At 38.3% G+C, this 20,745-nt stretch overlaps 2 protein-coding genes across 7 annotated transcripts in view; both read left to right on the top strand.

Moving 5' to 3' along the window:
* Nucleotides 1-2,817, top strand: part of KLHL2 (kelch like family member 2) — a 105,008-nt gene extending 102,191 nt beyond the window's left edge. For both annotated transcript variants that reach the window (XM_080797552.1, XM_080797551.1), the window contains 2 exons: nucleotides 367-510; nucleotides 1,692-2,817. In XM_080797552.1, coding sequence (XP_080653678.1) covers nucleotides 367-510; nucleotides 1,692-1,720 — 173 coding nt within the window. In that variant the 3' untranslated portion in view covers nucleotides 1,721-2,817. The remainder of the gene's footprint in view (nucleotides 1-366; nucleotides 511-1,691) is intronic.
* Nucleotides 2,818-6,786: 3,969 nt separating this feature from the next.
* On the top strand, nucleotides 6,787-20,745 carry MSMO1 (methylsterol monooxygenase 1). 5 transcript variants are annotated; one of them, XM_080796022.1, is made up of 7 exons: nucleotides 6,797-6,874; nucleotides 9,401-9,455; nucleotides 12,137-12,422; nucleotides 16,345-16,493; nucleotides 17,558-17,684; nucleotides 18,863-19,017; nucleotides 19,727-20,745. In XM_080796022.1, the coding sequence occupies exons 3-7, from the start codon at nucleotides 12,168-12,170 to the stop codon at nucleotides 19,920-19,922; spliced, it is 882 nt and encodes a 293-aa protein (XP_080652148.1). In that variant the 5' UTR covers nucleotides 6,797-6,874; nucleotides 9,401-9,455; nucleotides 12,137-12,167; the 3' UTR covers nucleotides 19,923-20,745. The 5 variants fall into 5 exon arrangements, with proteins under 5 accessions (XP_080652151.1, XP_080652147.1, XP_080652150.1 ...); XM_080796023.1 differs by having other exon boundaries at nucleotides 6,830-6,874; nucleotides 9,401-9,558; XM_080796025.1 differs by lacking the exon at nucleotides 12,137-12,422 and having other exon boundaries at nucleotides 6,787-6,874.

Below are 20,745 nucleotides of genomic sequence, written 5' to 3'. Positions count from 1 at the left end.
TTTAATATATACTTTTCTAGATATTTTGAATTTTTGCAAAAAAATGAGTTATTCTAGTAATAATGAAATAAATAATGCTTTCTCTCTTTATAGGAGATAAAATAACCATTCAGTATCTTCTCTGAATTCAGAATTATTTAGTGGTCATATAAAACAACTACTGCATAAATGGAAGAAGTACGAGCTCAGAAGTGATATTAGACTGTAGATACAAAGGGAATTGTTTTCATGTTCACCACTTTCTCTTCTTGCCCCTTTTCAAGGAAATAAGGGTCTCTGGACAACCTCACCAAATACATAAAGGAATATGTATATTTACCCAGATTTTTAAAATAATTGTTTTCTCTCTGCATAATTTTTTTAAAGGAGTTTGTGCAGTTAATGGCCTGTTATATGTAGTTGGCGGGGATGATGGTTCCTGTAACCTGGCATCTGTAGAATATTATAATCCAACGACTGATAAATGGACCGTTGTGTCATCTTGTATGAGCACAGGGAGAAGTTACGCAGGTAATAAATGTCTATAATTTTCTTACAGTCTTCTATTAGATGGAAAAAATACCTCATCATGATTTTTATATTATGAATATTCTAAGGAGAATTTTCTCAAAGTATATTTCTTATTCTCTATTGGATGTATATATTCTAAAATAAAGCATTGATATTGTTTTGTCATTCTGCAGTCATTTGAATTCAAAATCCCAAAGCTTTCTAGTGCAGAATCATATAATAAAACTTAATATGGCTAAAATCTGTAAGCATAGAGTGAGTTCACTATGTGGCAAGGGTTTCATTACTCAGATAGCCAAGAAATATGACCACTACAACATCTCCCCTGGCAGGGTGCCATGTGATAGTACTATAGTGAGACTGTGAGTAATTTTTCTTAGTTACACATAGCCCTGGGTGAATTATAAAATACTATTTTTGGTCCATTCTCTTAGTAAGAGAAATAGTAATAATCTTTAATCAATATAATGATGAGTCTTTAAAGTTGTATGTTACATATTATTCTAATGATAGATATGTATGTATACTGCCTTAAATTCTAATATTTACCCAGGAGTGGAGAGAAAAGAGTTTATACTAATTAGCCATCATTGTTGTTTATGTATCACCCAAAACAACACCTAATAGAAGAACTATATATAGTAGGCTCCCAGAGTAATATGGCTCAAAATTAGGTGAAATTTTTTAATAGCTTTTTATTGAGATACAACTGATACAGAATAAATAGTGTATACTTAAAGTGTACAATTTTATTAATTTTGACATACGTATATACCTGTGAGCCCATCATCACAATCAAGATAATAACAATATCCATCACCCCCCAAAGTTTCTTGTGTCCCTTTGAGTATTAGGTGGATTTTGATATTTCCTAAGAAAAATTATTTTCTCTTAATTATAACCATAAAGAGCAAAAGAGTAGTTCTGGATTAAGTAGTCTGATGTAGTTCTGGTCTAAGTAGTCTGATGTAGTTCTGGATTAAGTAGTCTGATGTCGTTCTGGTCCCCAGAGATCTCACTGTCATTTAGATTAAATGATGGTAGTATTCAAGTTGAGGAAAGAGATCTTGAAACACCCTGATTCATTCAGTCCCTATTGTTTCAATAATAAAGAATTCACTCTTTTCTCAGAGGTACAGAATGCTGCCTGTGACTTCTGTTCTCTTTCTTTCTTTGCTCAGGGGTCACAGTTATTGATAAACCATTATGAGCCAGAAGGACATTTTTGGCGTATTTACACATGAAAAGCAGGCTTCACCACGTATTTCTGAAGCGACTCAGAGTCTAGCACTTCTCCACTTGTGGCTGCTCTTTAAGTCTCAGCAGAAGATCAGATCGGCTGCCTTAATAGGCCTCAGATACTGAAGATTATTTTTGGTAGAAGTACTGCATAGGGTTTTTCTGCAATGAGCAGCAGCTGACTGAATTTTAATAAGAAACCAGGACTACAGTATTTATTCTGTAGTCTTTAGACAACAGTTGCTTTCTTACAGACTAGTTCTTACCAACCTCGAATGACTATGGATTATTTTGTGAAGGATGATAAAGTAACGTGTGTTCTTGTAAAATTAAATTTTATCTTTATTCCTTCTCTTGAAAATCTGTATACACAGGAACTGAAAATCTTTGAAAAGGTATTAAAATCTGTGTAAGTATACAAACTAGCTGAGGGATAAAACTGTTTGCTTTTATAAAATATCTTTGATTACATGAGTATAATAAAGTGTGTGCATATAAATGTGTGTCTATATGCTTTCCTTTAAATATGTTTGAAAAGATGTTTGGAACTTGATTATACTATTTATAATTGGCACAGTACTTTGAATTATGCCAGTACTACATTGTAAAACAGAGTTGTATTTTTTGATATTTAACAATGCTTAACACTTTAAAATGCCACTTCTGAGGAATGAACATGGTGTAACACACTTGAATATGTGTGATGCCAAACTTTTTTAAATAAAATATAAATTATGCTTATTTATTATTTCCTTTAGTTTAATCTTGGTCATGTTTTGGTGTGTATTTTTAATTTTTTTCTTAAAGTAACACTTTGGCATGAACATTACTGCAGGTTTTTGATGAATATAATGAATGTATGGAATTCAACTGAATTTGCATGGTCTTAAGAATTTTTTCTGTGTGTATAAATTTAGCTGCTATTAACAGAAGAGAGAACTTTCTGTGAGTAGCCATGTGTGTTGATCAAATACAGTTTTTCTGAGATCTTCAATTAATCTCACTTTAAAATGACCAAAACATGTCTTTCTTGAATATCTTTGAATAAAAGTTTGTATATTATTTGTTTCACATCGTCCTTGATTTTTTAATCTATTTAGTTTCATATTTAAAAAGTTGTGTGTTTTGTTTCTCTGTTCTTTTTTAAAATTTGCGTTTTCTAACTTCACAAATCAGCATTTTTAATGTGTTGCCAAAGGAACGTAAAAGGCAAGTCTGTTATCAGTAAGTGAAGTCATTGAAAAGTCTCGCAAGTATTGGTGAAATTTCAAGTTTTTATATTCCTTTGTCCCTACTATGAGCACAAGATAGATGACAATAAAACAAATAGCAAAGGACCAAAAAGTAAGTCAAAGAAAAAATACCCACTCTAGAGCAACTGAGACATAAATTGTGGTTTTGATACAAATCAAAGGAATTGAAGGAACTGAAAGGAGGACTGGGATGGACAGCTTAGGTTGTAGACCCCTGAGAGGGTGCAGAGGGGAGGGGAGGAGAATGAGGAGAAAAGTGTGATGGGATGCGGTGGCTATGCCTCAGAAGAGATTTTAAAAGGTTAGCATGAACAGAAGTTGAGCCAGAGCAATCGATAATCAAGAGCAAGAATTAGACCTATGATAAAGTTTCCATTTAGTTTAATACAGAGTACTGAAATTTAAACATAGAACCATATTTAATACTTACTTGAACTTTTAAATATAAATGGAAACATAAGGAATTTAATCAGAAAAAGAAAAAAGCCTCTGCTTACCTTATGAAATAATGAATTTTTGCATTAGTGTGGCTCCAAGCACATCCAATGTCAACAAACATGCTGAAGATCTAATGAATTTGGAGCACAATTAGCTGTTTTCAGTGGCATCAAGGAAAATGTGTGTTATTATCTTTCCTAGTCACTTCCAAAAACTAATATTCCATGAAACCTCTGTGAATTATCAATTAAAGATTTATCTAAAAAATAAATTAAGCTTTTCTTGAAATGCAATCTATTAAGGTAGCAAAGTCTTAGATATTAGCATGTCAAACACCTCTTTGTTTTTACTTCCTTTGAAGCTTTAATAGCTAGACTGTAAAGTAGTTTGCCAAGGTCTGTCAGTAGGTAGATTCATAACATTGTCTTCAGAGGCTTTGGATATACCCTGCTCACCCATACCCTCTGTCTTTCCAGTTTGGAATGCCCCCTTTTAAAAAGGGGGGGGGCATATAAAAGCATTCTTGGCTTATTCTATTATTGTACGAGAAAGACCACAAGTTAAGGCAGAGAGGCATTTCAGAAAACCTGCCAAGAAAATAGCACCAGGTTCAAGTGGAGTTCAAGGCTAGATTTGGGTACCTGCATTGTGAAGCAATTCTGCTGCCTGCTTTGCTTGGATCTGTGCCTTGTTGGCCAAAAGCACTGGTGGCTATGGTTAAGGTGGATGATACATATACTGCTAGGATACTTTGACTTCCCTTCCTTTCCCTTGTGCACTCTGGCATATGATTCCTAGTTTTTGTTGTCCTCCCTTATAGCATGAAGACCTGAGTATTTATAATCTCAGCTGCTGATGGGTTGTGAAATTTCTCCTTTAATAGATACAAGGACAGAATAATATTACATACACAGTGATGTGCTAAACAAGCCTGCCTCTTGTTTCAGTTTGGTATTGAGCAAATTGCCTCCTACTGACTTGTATGGCAGCCAGTATCTCATTTTGGAGAGGAGTTCACATGGGAGAGTGGATTCACACTTTGAATCAAGACTCTGAGGTTCCAACCTGGCTTCATGACTCCAAAGAAAAAAGCAGTGTGTGTACTGGAAAATCCAAGGGCATAAGAACAAGAAGGCTCTGCATTTGCATCCCCCCTCTATTAGCTGCTAGCTGTGACTTTAAGTATGTTATTTAACCTCTGCCTCTTATCTTTCTGCTCTAAAATGGCAGTAGTAGTGTCTGTGTCACAAGGTTATTGTAGAATTTGAAAGAAATGATGTATGTGAATATGCCTGGAATACAGAGGACCCTCAATAAAGTACCATTTTTGTTAACATTCTCTGAACCTCCCATTTCTTTATTGTAGGGAAATAAGTGGTTGAGCTGCCCTATCTGTATTTCCTTTCAGTTCTAAATGTCCAAGATTTAAAATAGTCAATTTGACCCCTCCAATACATATACCTGCTCTGATTTAGAAAATATATCTACTGTGTAGGCCTCCAAGTCTGAAATGATAACCAACATTTTCTGAGCACTTCCTGTATTCTGGGTACTATGCACGTGGCCTTACATACATACTATTTACCATCATAACAAACTCTTTTACAGAGGTACTAGAAAAAACCTAGCACAGAAGTTAGCACACTGCCAATGGACAAAGCCTGGTAAATCTGACCCATAGTACATGTTTTTTAACAGTACTGGAGAAAGTGCAGCAGGTTTGAGCAGATGAAGAGCGGACTGCAGATGCAGTCACGCCCACAACCTCAGCCAGTAAGAGGGGGAGCTCTGGAGCTGGTGAGGGCTTGGGCCATTGTACTGCATGGACCAGACTGACCAGACCAGCCGTGGACTCTCGCTGCCCCCTGAAAAAGGGGTGTGCCAGTGGGGAGAGGTGCCTCTCTCTGCCAACACTCAGTAGTTGAGCCCCTGCTTCAGTCCTGAAGAAGGGGACCTGAGTGGTGCACCACAACATCCACTCCAGGACACCATTCCCCTTCTTTCACAGGCCTCCGAAAGGTAGGGGCCTGACCACCCAAAGGGCAGATCCCATTTAATTAGATTTGACCCCACCGTAATGATACTTTACAAGAGATGTCTTTGTCAGACATGGGACAGTTAGACGGGAGAGTAGAGGTCACCGAACCTAACGAAAGGCATCCCTCAAGAGGGAAATTCCTCAGGCAGATTATACCTGAACTGATAGGTGATGGGTAGGGGAGGAGATGGCTAATGATTTCAGGCAGAAAAACCAGTTTGAGCATAGCCCTGAGAGAAACAACAGCATCCTGTTTTCTTGAACTACTGAATAGCAGTGCCTTCAACTAGACCAAATGGTGCCTTTGTGCGTGTGCGAACTTTTAGGACACACTCTTAGGCTGAAATTCATATCTTCTTACACCGTCTGTACAGGCTGCCCTTATTCCCTGTACATTAGTATTTTAGTGTTGAGAGACGGCTGAGATGAGGCCAGGGCAGTAGACAAGTTGCAAGTGTGTCAAATCCTCTGTGCCCCGCCCCCGCCAGCCCCCCCCCCCCCCCCCGTCTTCTGGAGCTCCCTGTTCCCCTGGGGGTTACACCACCTGGGCGTTCTGGCAGCCCACGCACTACTGGCCAGGTCAAGGCCTTAATCCCCCTCAGGGGAGCAGTCATCTGCCATCTGTTAGGTCAAATCATTTTCTAAACTTTTACTAGCTTCCGATGTTCTCACCCGCAAAATGGGGTAATGATAAGTAACTCTCTAGATCGCAGGAGATATACTGCATGGGAAATTCTCCATCTTCCATATATATATGGGTTTATTAAAGGGTACTGGGGCTGGGGAAACAAGGAAGGAGAATGATCTATATCCAAGGTACACCAGAGAAAGGCGGAGCTATCTGTAAACACAAAACAGTCAAAACCGCATTTATCCTATTCTCTTTCCAGGTTCTGGAGAAGCGACTGCTACACAAATCACATCTTAAAGTCACGGGGAGGACGGCCTGGTACCCTCTCACCCAGACAGCACTGGCTTGGCGGGAACTACGGAGGAACCCCGGTTGCCAAGGCAACTCCCTGCGGCGGCCCCCGTAGCCGCTGTCCGTTTCCGCCCCCTCACGCCGTCACGCGTCCTCGCGCTTCCCCGCCTCCAGGCGCTCTGCGACGCTGGCTACTGGCTAGACGTCTCGGTCTCACTATCCTCACTCCATCCGCGGAGCCAATGGCTGGGATCTCCAGGGGTTCGTTCACGCGAGTCAGACGAGGCCAGCAATACCGAGGACCAATCACAGTGCTGAGAAGGCGGGTTGGGAGCCCTCACAAGCCAATAACGGCAAAAGAAGCCGGCCTCGCGCTCTTGGCTCCACCCCCGACGCGGAGAGGCAAGTTCCGAGGCTGCAGCACCTGGTGGAGTCTGGGTGGCCGTGGCCTGCAGTTCCCGCGCGGTCGTCCAGGTGAGGGGGCTGGAAGAGAGTCTGGCAGCTCAGAAGGAGGGAGAGGCTGTCTCTGGCCAGCTGCTCCGTGGTGGGAGCGGGGTCCGGCATGGGTGGGTGCTCGGGGCGCCAGTGCCGGATGTGAGGACGGCGGGCAGGGGGAGCAGGTGAAAGCGGTGCGAAATCTTAAATGATGGAATCGGGCTTGGGCCCTGTTTCTTGCCCTTTAAGAGCTTTATAGTCCTCGAAGACGGGAAATATTAGGAGATAGTTAACAGCGTGGGGTGAAAGAGTGATGAGAAAGTTTTCCAAAAACGGAAGCACTACCGGGGGATAAACTCTGTTGTGTTTGTGCAGTGGCGGGGTGGAGTGGTTGGGAAGGGCGTCTGAGACGCAGGTTACTGAAGGATGAATAGGAGTTGGATAGGGTGGCATCACCGGCTAGGGAATGCTGTGTCCGTTACACGTGAAATATAAGAATATGTTGAGGTGGGAGATAGGATAGATGAAGGGTGGGGAAAGGCCTGCCAGGACCTGTTTTGCATCGCTGAGGGTCTTGGTCTTTGTCTTTAAGGGAGGCACTCCCTTGAATTTTGTATGAAGAAGGGGGTTAACTCACCTGTGTAGATAATATCCTGGCATTGTATCGTTTCAGGAGGGCAAACTTAGAGATTGGGCAACTCCAGCAAATGAGGGAATTTTGCAGTCCGGGCTCAGCGAGGGTATAGGGCCAAAGGACAGACACAGGCTGACCGCCCTCAGACAGCCAAACTTCAGGGTTTCCTCAGAGAATCCACAGAGAACTAACTTTTTCTGAGGATAGAGTAGGTTTTCCATCAAGTTGCACAGGATGAGAAAAGGAAAAGAAAATTCACTATTTCCCCCTCCCCTCTCTTTAATTCCTAGTTTTTGCTTTTATTCATTTGCCAAATGTGTATCCACTTTACTTTCTTGTGTTGGGAGAGTGAACTCCTGAATGTTAATTAAACCAAGTACCTCTAAATTGGGAGCGATTTTGAAGGCTTATCTTAGGCAGCAGAGACAGGAGAGACTTAGAACATTCTTTCGGTAATGACTAAATAGGTGATGGTGCAATTCACCAAATTAGAGGTTAAAGAAGGTAGAGTATTTGGGCAGGGATGCAAGGAGCAGTTGTTGAACTTCTGGACATGTTGAGTTTGATAGGCTTCTGAACGGTCTCTTTGGAGATGGCCAGTAGAGTTTTAGATAATCAGAACCTGGAGTTTAGGAGAGAGGGCTAGGGATAGAAAGGTTGTGGATGTCAGTGTATTTTTAAAACAGGAAATAGTTGCCATCACTATAGGTACTCTGAAATAGTTGGAAAGGAGTAAGGAAAAACATTCTTGGGAAACTAACCTCCATTCCCAAGTCTTCTTTCTCAAAAGCGGTAGCATAAACATACTAAATCAGAAAGTGCTGTCTTCTTTCTCATCTCCTGGTTGAGTATTTGGATCTGATGTGCCCTCTCCTCAAAACATTCCCTGTTCCTCCCACCCTACCCTACTTTACTCTGTTTTAATTAGGTCACCTCCCCCTTATGCTCCAGATCTCTTGTTTTAAGAACTCTTTCCTGGTCCTCTGTGTTCTAGCACTCTGTATTTCCAACCCGTTATTGTCCTTATCACTTAATTTTATGATAGTCTGGTTTTTGCTTTGTATTCCTCATTAGAGTTTGTATTTTGATATCGGGGTGAGGACAGCAGCTAGCACAGTAGCTGCACATAGTAGCACAAATTAAATCAGAGTGAATACATGTGAATCCCAAGAACCTAGGAAGGAGAGTGTTTTAAGGAGAGAAGTATCAGATCTTCAGATTGGTCAAATAAAATAAACTGCAAAGAATGTTTGTTGGATTTGGCAGCTAGGAGATCCTTAGTGATCGTATTAGTAAGAGTAAATTCAGTGCAGTGTAGAGAATGGAAAGCAGATTGTAATAGCTGGAGAGTCAGTGGGAAATGTGAAAATGAAGACATTATGTATAAAATAATCTTTAAGGAGCTTTGGGAAAGCTGTAGGAATTACTCCCTTCTTACTATAATATTTCTTGTGTGCTTTATTATTTGTGATTACAGTAGAGCATAAGGGATGAGTGCATAGGCTCCCCCAGTTAGTATTTTTGTAACTTGGGTTATAAAAGTTGTTTACTCTTTCTAAACCTGAGTTTTTCAATTATAGAAGAGATAATAAAATTACCTACTTCATGAAGATGTGGTAGGGATTAAAGTCTTTAATATATTGAGAGAGCATACAGAACTCTTAAAACACAGTTTCATGGCATGTAAGAAGTGCTCAAAATTGTTAGCTTCTTGTAGCTACTATGTGTTGGGTCCTATGTTAAGGACTTTGCGTGCGTTAGGTCTTGGCCCCCTTAGAACTATTGTTTTTCTTTTGTCAGCTTTATGAAGGTGTAATTGACAGGTAAAATTGTAAGATATTTAAATGTACATTGTGGTGATTTAATATATATATACACTATGAAAAGATCCCCATGATCTAGTTACTATTGTTATTTTGTACATTTTGCAGATGATAAAACTGAGGCTCAGAGAGGTTATGTAATTTGCTCAAGGACACACAGCAAGTAAGTGTTGTTGGTTCATTGCCACATTTGGCAACAACCTCATGAAGAATGAGAATTGGAATGACTTTTACCTTGCAAGTTAGAAGACTGAAGATATCTTGGTGTGAGTGGGAACTATATTGCAAGTAGTTGAGGGGGTTGTGTGGATAAGAGCAAAGCAGGGAGAAGGCTTTTTGTTGATTTCTCCCTAGAGAAGGAAGTTGGTTCAAAGAAAAGGAAGAGGGACAGTGGCTTGGGGAAGAGGGGGTACAGGTTAGGAAAACTTTTCACTAGAAATGAAGACTTGAGTATGTTTTTGAACTTGAGAGGATGGACTTAGTGAAGAGGGGAGAAATGAAAGATGAGAAAGGATAAGTGACAGACAAGTTCCCAAGTAAGGTAAGAACATAAGACTAGTCACTCTCAGAGAGGGTGAGTGAGAAAAGAGAAGTTTTGAGGTTGGGATGGCCCAGGATGTAACTGTAGCCTCCATGGTACAAGTCATTTGAGAGTGAGTAGGACAAAATTCTAAGTGAATTCTGAGACCTGAGGAAGCTGGCTAAACTTCCCAGTATCCTCCATGAGGAAGGGGTCCAAGATCAGTATGGGAACAATAAGCATCTGCCTTTAGCTCAGGTCATGATCCCATGTTTCTGGGATCTAGTCCCACACTGGGCTTCCTGCTCAGTTGGTCTGCTTCTCCCTCTCCCTCTGCCCCTGCTTGCTGTCTCTCGTGCACTCTCTCTCTCTCTAATAAATAAATAAAATCTTTTTAAAAAAATAAAATATTTTTGTTTTTAGTCTCATAATTCATAAATTAGGAACAACAGTGAACATTTTTAGGAAAGTGATATTCTTGTAAACTTGAAAGTATCAGCATTTTTAGTTCAGCATCCTTGGCTATGGAGTATGTAAGTATAATTGTAAGAAGGTATAAAATGGAAAGTAAAATTTTTCTCCTCTCCTCCATAACGGAACCCCCCACCCACTGGGTGTGCACATAATGCAAATGCATGTATCTGTTACTTCTTGATTTCTTTTCCTTAAAGTCATCACTCTCAGTTGTTCCTCGGATATCCTTCCATATATTTCCTGTGTGTGGGTGTGTATGTCCATCCGTCCGTCTGTCCATAAGCATGAAAGTGCACAGTGTAGAACCTTTTCACAAACACTAGGTGGGGGAGCTCTTGTTATGTGCATTATTCTGCAACTTGCTGTTTCACTTAATGTTGTATCTTGGGACATCTTTCTATGTAGAACATAAAGATTTTCCTGTTCTTTGAAATGGCTGCATAATTGTCTCTGGAAGGACAATAGGGTTTATTTAACTCCTTTCTTATTAATGGACTTATTGCTGTTGTTTTCTTTTTTTCTTTGTTTTTGCTGCTATAAGCAATGCTTCTTTGTGAGTGAGAAAATTGCTGGATCAAAAGGTATATTTATTTTGAATTGTGACAAATACTGTGAATTTTTCTTCAAAGGCCTACTGATCTCTCCATCAACAATGTATAATGGTGCCTGTTTCCCCAAATTGTTACCTTACCAGTACTGTCTCCTGAACACTGAAACTTTTAAAGACTTTTGTTTAAGGGTGTATTCAAACTGAGCTGCTTATTTGTTTAGTGAACATTTGTATTTACTTTTCCATGAACCCCTTGGGAATGGCCTTTGTCATTCTTCTATTGGGTTTTTAGTCTTTTCCTAAAGCACACTTTGCAGCCTTTTATCATAAGTTTTGGAAATATTTTTTCTCGTTTGCCATTTGATCTTTGACTTTATTTATAATTGTCTTTTTGTAACAAGCATATTTAATTTTTATGTAGTCTTATTTGGCACACTTTTTCTTTATAGGTTTTTTGGTGTGTTTTTTGTTTTTTTGGTTTTAAGTGACACTTGAACTCCACCATTGCAGATTGAAGGTACAAGTTTTTCCATGGAGACCACATTGAAAAGTCTCTTTAAAGACAGTTTGAAGCTCTTTCTCTACTGTTGTTCTTTTAGATCCTGCTCTTGAAAGTTAACATGTGGCTTTTAATTTTTATTTTTATAAGATTTTATTTATTTATTTATTTTAGAGAGAGTGAGAGAAAGAGCGCACGCATGGGCGCACGAGGAGGGGCGGCAGCATGGAGGGAGGGGCAGGGAGGGGGAAAGAATCTCAAGTGGACTCTGCCCTGGGGAGCAGAAGGCTGGCTAGATCTCATGACTCAGATCATAACCCGAGCGGAAACTAAGAGCTGGATGCTTAACTGGCTGAGCCACCCAGGTGCCCCAACACGTGGCTGGCTTATTTATTTATTTAATTTAACATATAATGTATTGTTTGTTTCAGGGATACAGGTCTGTGATTCATCAGTTTTATATAATACCCAGTGTTCATTGCAACACATACTGTCCCCAATATCTATCACCCAGTTACCCCATTCCCTTACCCTCTCCCTTCCAGCAAACCTCGGTTTGTTTCCTAAGATTAAGAAGAGTCTCATAAATCAGTGTCTGCAAATGGTCATGGTGATGATATCCATTAGACCTTTTTTTTTAATCACATGTTTAGTATCTGAGAATTGGTACTTTAGTATTTGTTGTTTTTAAAATTATCAGAAGATGAATTTTAAAAATTATTTTCTGGGAATTTCATTGTTTGGCTTACTTGGTTTGCCTGCTTGCTTATTTATGTATTTATTTTTTATTTGCCTTTACAGAATTCTAAGACTTTCTGTAGAGATTTGAAAAATGGCAACAAATGAAAGTATCAGCATCTTTAGTTCAGCATCCTTGGCTGTGGAGTATGTAGATTCACTTTTACCTGAGAACCCTCTACAAGAACCATTTAAAAATGCATGGAACTATATGTTGGATAATTATACAAAGTTCCAGATTGCAACATGGGGATCCTTGATAGTTCATGAGGTCCTTTATTTCTTGTTCTGTTTACCTGGATTTTTGTTTCAATTTATACCTTACATGAAAAAGTACAAAATTCAAAAGGTGAGTGTGATGGACTTGGAATGAAATGTTATCATTCATGTTGAATATTTTAAAAGTAAATGTAACTTTGTTTTGAGAGAACCTAGATCAGGGTTGTCTAATAGAAATAGAAGGAACATATGTAATTTTACATTTTCTGATAGAATACATAAAAAGGTAAAGAAATAGGGAAATTAATTTTAATATTTTATTTAATACAATAAATTGAAACATTTCAACAAGTAATCAGAATTGAAAAGTACTTAATAGGATATTTTATGTTCATATTCTCACAAAAAGTCTTCAGAATTGGGTGTCTTACATTAATTTTAGCCCATCAAAGTTTAGCCATATTTAAAGTATTCACTAGCCACATATTTCTAGTTCCTGCCACATTGGACAGCGCTAGATCATTATTGATAATGTTTCAAGAATAATTTTTTAAATTGTGCTTTTAGTATGTGACATTTATCTAATTTGGGTTTATAATCTTTAAACTAGCTGGAAAGAGATGTTATGGGCATGTGTAGATACTTTGCAATTCTCTCCAACTCCTAATGTCTCAGCCATTAGTGTATGTTTAATCTCATAAGCTCTTGATCAGGGCTATTAAAAGTTTTGTTTTTTCCTTAAATACATAATGGTGGTTCTACAGGATTCATGTCATCATGCTCCTAGAGTCTAGATATTTGCTTTAGTGCACTAAATTCCTTGAGATTCCTACCATGCATGACAAAATGTTGAGATGGACACAGTGCCTCTTCTCCATTGTAGTCACGAGAGAAATAGTGAGCTCTAGCCCTGTGAAGACTAGAGCTTGACCAGGTGTCTGGAACAGAATCCAAACTCGCTTGTCAGAGATGAGTTATCAGCACTTGGCAAACCCATGGTAGTGTCTAACACTTGCTGTTTACTTTTCTAAAAAGTCATGCCAAACTAAAACTCAGGGGCGCATGGTCATGGTAGAAAGTGGACATCTTGAGAGCATTGACCTGCAGAGAATGATTTGTACTCACCAAGTACACACCAGGTGGCAGTCATCGTGCATGTTTTCCCCCATGAGTCTCCTAGCCCCGTTGCCTCTCCCAGTGAGTCTCACTGTAAGTGCTCACTCAAATGCTGTGGCTAATCCTTTCTGGGGTAGTACGTGGGGTCAGGCCAGTAGACTCTAAGCCAAAGGAAAAGGGGGAGGAAATAAAAAGGGACATGCCCTAAGGGGGGTATCCTGTAAATTAAGGACAGATGTTCCAAAAGCTTTTTATAACAGGGCCTGCTTTGAAAGGCAGAATTCAGTTTGGATGTGTATGTTCTCATGCATGTTTGGGGTGATTCTGGAGACCGTGTGTCACCCCCGTAGTTGTTTATAGGGCTGATACGTGGTGTGTCTAGCCAAGCCAGAGCATCCTTGTTGTCCTCCTGCTTCCCTTGCCCTTGACTCACTAGTCAGAGGTGGGAACTTTTCCAGAAAGGCCTTTTTCAGTTAAGGTTTTATGCATGACTTTAAAATAAACTGTAGCAAAAGACAATACAAGTAGTTGTCTAGTTGGTTACAGGTAGTTATTTATAAACAGAAATTGAAAGGCTGGGTAGTGTGGCTGCACATTGCCTTGTCCTTCTTTCAGTTTCACAACCATTAAAAATCCCTGCTTTGGATCTTCTTAGTATAAAAATGAATTGTGATAGTAAAGCAGTACAGGTTTTCACAAAACAAGGGGTTTAAAGACAAGCAACAAAATTAGTAAAATTAATTACAAGTTTATTTCGAAGGAAGATCCCCTGCAGCACTGAGGGTACAGGAAAAGTTTGCTGGTGGTGATGAGCATAGCAGCTTTCAAACGGAATAGACTACCGGACAGTTAATGCGTTTTAGAAAGTCCGATGTCTTACTAGTTCTCTAGGAATGTTCTTCCGGGGGTATATACTAAAACTATTCCTTTTTTAAAAAAAAAGATTTTATTTATTTATTTTGAGAGAGAGTACATAGGGGCTGGGGGCAGAAGCAGAGGGAGAAGCAGGCTCGCTACTGAGCAGGGAGCCCAATGCGGACTTGATCCCAGGACCCTAAAATCAGGGCCTGAGCGGAAGGCAGCCGCTTAACCGACTGAGCCACTCAGGTGCACCTAAAACCATTCTTTCTGGAGTCAATTGTCCTAGTAGTATTCCTTCATATTAACTCGCAGTTATATATAAAGTAAAAGATGGTAAACCCTGATATTCACCAGGTATTAGTATTTCATTGTTCACTATTTTTTAAACTAATTTGTCCACACTTTAAACAGTGTGACATGTGATTTTTTAGTCATAATTGATAAATTTTTGTGTTAATTGCTATAGCTAAATAAGTATCAGATTCAAGCTAGGATATTAAAAGTCTGTTAAACGTGGTTCCTAGGGAGAAATTGCCCGAGCTGGATTTATATTTTGTCCTCAGTCACAGACTGGAAGTTTGGAGCAGTGAGGTTGGATAATCTCAGAGTAGAGATAGCCAATGACAAATTACCTTGTCTAATCCCTTCATTTTATTGTTGAGGAAACTGAATTGTGGGCATTACAGAGCCAGCTAACTAGTTGGTGAAGGCCCTGAGATTGGAGACTGACTCTCTAGATTGATTACCAATTGAATGCTTTTCCTTTTTTTTTTTTTTTTCCTGTTATGGAGGAGAACTCAGAATTTTAAGAACAACAACAACAAGGAGAATTTTAAGTCCAGACTGGAGACCTAGCTTTTAGTTAATCCTGGTTCTAATCACTGCCTGTGTGATCCTGGGCTACTAGGTAGTTGACCTCTTTGGGCTTCTGCTAATGAGCAGTAGTTTCCATACTTGGGATATTATGGTTTAGTTAAAAAAGTGTCATTGGCAGAAGTCTAAATGTTTAAGTAAGGACATTGAAAACAAAGCAGTAACTATTATTTATTATCACCATCTTTTTGTAAAACCAAAAGTACTTTTTCTTATCTAACTGTAGCCGTTTGAAAATTTATTTATTTATTTGTTTGTTTGTTTGTTTATTTATTTATTTATTTGAGAGAGAGAGAGAGAGAGAGTGCGCACTTGCACGGGGTGGGGGGGGGGTGGGGAGTTGAGGGTGAGGGAGAAGCAGATTCTCTGCTGAGCAGGGAGCCAGTCCCAGGAGGATCATGACCTGAGCCCAAGGCAGATGCTTAACCAACTGAGCCGCTCAGGCACCCCTAACTGCAGCCTTTTAAATTGAATAAATTTAGTTTTTTTATATGGCTTGCTATGCCAGTTGATATCTTGATGAGGTTTTTGAAACATTTATTATATTGATCTTACTTTTCTCATTCTGGCTTTCATCTCTGAACACTGTTATCTGTGGGCAGTAGGTCTCCATTCTTTGGGAACCACTAGACCCATTTCTGAAGTTCTTCCAGCTCAGAGTTTATAATTATGTCATCAGATGTGAACAAAAATATGCAATTTCTGGGAAGGAGCACCACTGAATGACTGGTGGCATGGATTTCCCTTTGTAATAAAGACTTTAGTGCCACCTGCAGGACTGTCACCACACTTGGGAGAACCCACCTGTGCTCTGAGCATCACACATTTGTGCTTTGAGATTCCTGGGTGACAGAAGGGAATGATGTGGGATGCAAAGACTGGACAGTTTCTCTGTAGTGTTTCTTTGGTTCATTTGAGATTGTTACACCTGGGTTTGTCTATTCACAGTTTTTTTTTACCTATTTAAACTAGTGATCACAGTTGTCAAGGATTTAGAAGGGGAGGAGGCTGTGATTCCTAGGTCTCAGTTACTGTCACACAGTCACTGTAATACAGAATTCACATCATAAGATTAATTAAATAATGTAGAATTAAGGTTACCTAGAAACATTACAGAAACAATTAAAAATTTGTTCTAAGTTTAAAGTCAAGCTACTGATAGCAGAGGCTAATGCTAAATATTCTGATTTTTTTTTCCATAGGATAAACCAGAAACATGGGAAAACCAGTGGAAATGTTTTAAAGTACTTCTCTTTAATCACTTTTTTATCCAGCTTCCTTTGATCTGTGGAACTTATTATTTTACAGAGTATTTTAATATACCTTACGATTGGGAAAGAATGCCAAGATGGTATGTATATAAAGATTTGATTTTGATACTCAGTCATGCTTTATCATCCAGTTAAAATAATTCTTCATGTTTCTTTCTTCATTTGTTTGTTCTAAACTTTAGAAGTAATTAAAACATAGAAAAGTAAGCCATAGTAGAAACTTAAAACATTCCCATTTTTCTGTCTTTTTGTGTTTTAATATAATATTTTATTGGAAAGTTATTTATTTAGATATTTTTGGAAAGTGATTTCTTAATGTCAGATAAGTTTTGTTAGCATCCTTTATATGATTTTATATAGATATACCCACTATACCAAGAAAAACTATATTACATTTTAAGTCTGAAGTGAATAAAAAGAAAAGAGAGAGTAATTGTGAGGTTTATAAAAGTTGTGTGCATATGGGAACAAATATATATTACCTGAGCACTAGTAGTTGTGTTCAAATGATGCTTGTATTCAACTGTCTGCTCTTGACATAACCTGAATAGAGATATACCAATTATATAAGTGTATACTTTTTCTTTGTAATATATATTATATAAAAGAGTTTTTGTGTATGTGTTTATTTATCTATAAATATATTTTGCCCATTGCACTTACATCCCTCTCTTTGGTGGAAAGAAGTGATGATTTTACTATTGATAATCTCAGTTCAAGTCCCTCATCAATATTACTCTTTTCCTAGAAGTTTCAGATTTTGTTTCTTAACTTTGATTTTACACATGTGAAATTATTTTCCAGTTTGTTTTTTTTTTAAGTATGCTCCACGCCCAGCATTCAGCTTGAACTCATGACTCTTAAGTCAAGAGTTGCATATTCTATCTCCTAAGCCAGCCAGATGCCCCTGTGCCTGTGAATTTTTAAAAAATGAACTAGAATTGGAATAGTGGTCTGCTTCAGGTGCTATTATAGAGCCATTTTGTATGTAGCAGTTGTGGGAGTTTGCTGATCTGTGTATCCAGGTCGGTCAAGCTGGTTAGTGGGTATTTGGTTCATGTAATTCCTCAGTGATCCTAAGTAAAAGCTTAGATCACTTAAGTAGAAGTTATTTTATGCTCATTACAGTATTTTCATCCTAAAGGTACCTGCTTTTGGCAAAATGCTTTGGCTGTGCGGTGATTGAGGATACCTGGCACTATTTCCTGCATAGGCTCTTACACCACAAAAGAATATATAAATATATTCATAAAGTTCATCATGAGTTTCAGGTATGTTAGAATTATTTTTAATACATTTTTTTTCAATTGGAGGCAAAATGCTTTTTTAAAATCTTCTGAGGTTTTAAAAATTGTCAGTGATGTTTTTATTTCTTTCTTTGGCATGAACATGTTATGAACATCACACACACACACACACACACATACACACACACGGCCAGTTCTATAAATGTTAAGGAAAGTGTTAACATGAAATAGTTCAGTCTGTCATTTGGGCCAGACCACTCTCCTGTCATGGTTGGTATGTGGCAGATGAATAGAGACCATAGTGATGTTAAGGTCATTTAAATTGGACCCCAAAACAATGAACAGGTCATCTTTAAATTTCTAAAACTGTTACCAACTTGTTTAATGAACACCTTTCCACCTCATTCTGATGCCCACAAAAACCTATTTTATCAGAACTGCTTTGATGTACCTTTATCAAACTGGTTACGTCATATATTCTGCATTGGCCCTGATTACGTGGAATGCTAAATCAAGTATCCTTTTCTTGGCAAAACAAATTCAGAAGCATAAACCAAAATTGGAATTTAAGTCAGTTGTTTAATACCTTTATCTTAAACCATCAGAGTCAGTTACCAAGATTCTATTAAGGACATCCCTAGACGTTTTGATGTTTGGTAGGAACAAAAAGGTGTTTTTATTGAGAATTACTGTTACTTGTTTATATATGTATGGCTAGATATATTGCCATTACTTATAGAAACAATCTAATTTGGTAAAACTGTATGCATAAATTAGAATATATGTATTTGTCATGGTTCTCTGACAAATCAGTAGGAGATACACACATTTATTTTAAGGAACTGGCTCATGTGATTGTGGGGATTGGCAGATCTGAAATGCATTGGACAGACCACAGACTGGAAATTCAAGCAGGGTTTCCATATTGCGGTCGTGAGAATTCTTTCTTCCTCGTGAGACCTCAGTCTTTGCTTTTAAGGCCTTCAACTGGTTGGATAAAGCCCACTTGCATTATGGAGGATAATCCCCCTTACTCAGAGGCTAATGATTTAAATGTTAGTCACATCTATAAAATACCTGCATAGCAATGTCCAGGCTGGTGTTTGACCAACCAAACAGTTGGGCACTGTATAGCCTAGCTAAGCCGACACATAAAATTAACAGTCACAGTATATTAAGGAATTCTTACGTATTTATTTTAGGCTCCATTTGGAATGGAAGCTGAATATGCACATCCCTTGGAAACTCTGATTCTTGGAACTGGATTTTTCATTGGAATCATGCTTTTATGTGATCACGTCATTCTCCTTTGGGCATGGGTGACTATTCGTTTGATAGAAACTATTGACGTCCATAGGTGAGTTATGGTTTCTATTCAGATGTAAGGTATCAAAATATAAGATGCCATTGTTTTCATGGTCATAAGATCATCTTTATTTCTAAGCAGACTAATAGGACAGATTAAATTGTAAAGGATATCTCCTTCCTTCATTCTTTCCTTCCACTGTTGTCTCCTCCCTCCTGCCCTCTCAGCTTCCTGAGGAAGGGAGGGGGCGGGTGATTCAGAGCTATACAGTTGTGGCTATCAGATTCTAGATTTGTTTTGGGAAATAAAGGAGGATACTCTAAAAGAGTTGCTACATAGTGATTCTCGGGTTTAACCTTCTTAGTGCTTGATACTCATTTAACTTTGCCTAAAGGACTTATACTGTCACGGACATAAGAACCTGTGGTGAGGAAGCTCCTCTAAAACAGAAAAGAAAAATAATTCTTGAAAATCTGTGTCTAAAGATTTATTATTATAACCCCTCATTTCATCCCCTGTTGTATAATAATTAAGCTCCATAGATCTTTGAAGGTTTTTATCTTAATTTCTGAAAATGGTTTCTAGAATATGTACCATTTTTCTGTGAGTTTTTGTCTTGTGTCAACCTTTCAGAAACAAAGTGACTTGGGTAAAGTGTAATGTTATTTGAATTAGTTAACAGGGATGTTACTATCAATGAAAATGTCAGTTATTTGAAGTGTATTTATTTCCTTTAAAATCTTTATCATTTTTATTTCAGTGGTTATGACATTCCTCTCAACCCTTTAAATCTGATCCCTTTCTATGCTGGTTCTCGGCATCATGATTTCCACCATATGAACTTCATCGGAAACTACGCTTCAACATTTACATGGTGGGATAGAATTTTTGGAACAGACTCTCAATTTGTTGCTTACAATGAAAAGATGAAGAAGATTGAGAAAAAGACTGAATAAGTATCTCATCTAAACCTTCCTGAAGGTACACACTTTTCCTGAATTGAAGCAAGTAGCTAACATTGCTTCTGCAGAGCAGAAATAAACATGTGTCTTGGCTGCTAAGTGATACAGAGAACATTAACAACCTTTAATTATCTTCCTGGTGGGAACTTTTTCTACTTTACATAAAAGCTCTGTATGTGTAGAAATAAGTAAATATGTATTTAAGTACGATTTTTCATGAGGAAGTGGTAAAGGCCATGTTGCTAACCTTCCAGAAGGGTTTTACGTAATGGAAGAAGTATTAATCTATGTCTTTCCCCGGTAATATCATAGGCCTGAAGTTGAAATTGGTCTTTAAAATCTTTTAAATATATAGTGGCCGTTTCAGAAACTCTCTTAGTAGGGTGTTGGCCTCCTATTGAACTTTAAACATTTTTTGGAATTGCCTGAACATCAAAGTATCATGGGTTGAACCATATCAGTTGACAGTGTGAGTGAGGCTGCCAGAGCAGGAGTAGCCAGCACGGAGAACTTCACTCTTGTCCTGAGCCAGCCGGTTTGGGGTGATTCTTTTTCTTTGAGAAGTCCTTTGGGATTGCACTGCACTACTGGTGTCTATAAATTAAGGCATTTCTGAATTGTGAGTGGAATATTTTAGTCTAAAGGTTTTCGGGTTACTTGAATTTTTTAAAAAATCGAGCTTTATTTCTGCTATTTACCCTTTCATTTTTGTATATCAAGTTTTCATTATACTTAAAACTGTATCTTGAAACGTGAACTGACTTGCTGTATTTGCACTTTGAACTATTGAAATAAATGTGATTTTTTTGTCTGATTA

The sequence above is a fragment of the Martes martes genome, assembly GCF_963455335.1.
Source record: "Martes martes genome assembly, chromosome: 2".
NCBI lineage: Eukaryota > Metazoa > Chordata > Mammalia > Carnivora > Mustelidae > Martes > Martes martes.
Note: the sequence above shows the minus strand (reverse complement) of the source record. Positions and strands in the feature narration are given on the sequence as shown.

Excerpts from the sequence above, each read along its gene's own strand:
- MSMO1 (XM_080796021.1), top strand. The coding sequence starts at position 12,168 with ATGGCAACAAATGAAAGTATCAGCATCTTTAGTTCAGCATCCTTGGCT. Across the intron at positions 12,423-16,344 it reads AAAAGTACAAAATTCAAAAG|GATAAACCAGAAACATGGGA; the intron begins GTGAGTGTGATG and ends TTTTTTCCATAG. Across the intron at positions 19,018-19,726 it reads GAAACTATTGACGTCCATAG|TGGTTATGACATTCCTCTCA; the intron begins GTGAGTTATGGT and ends TTTTTATTTCAG.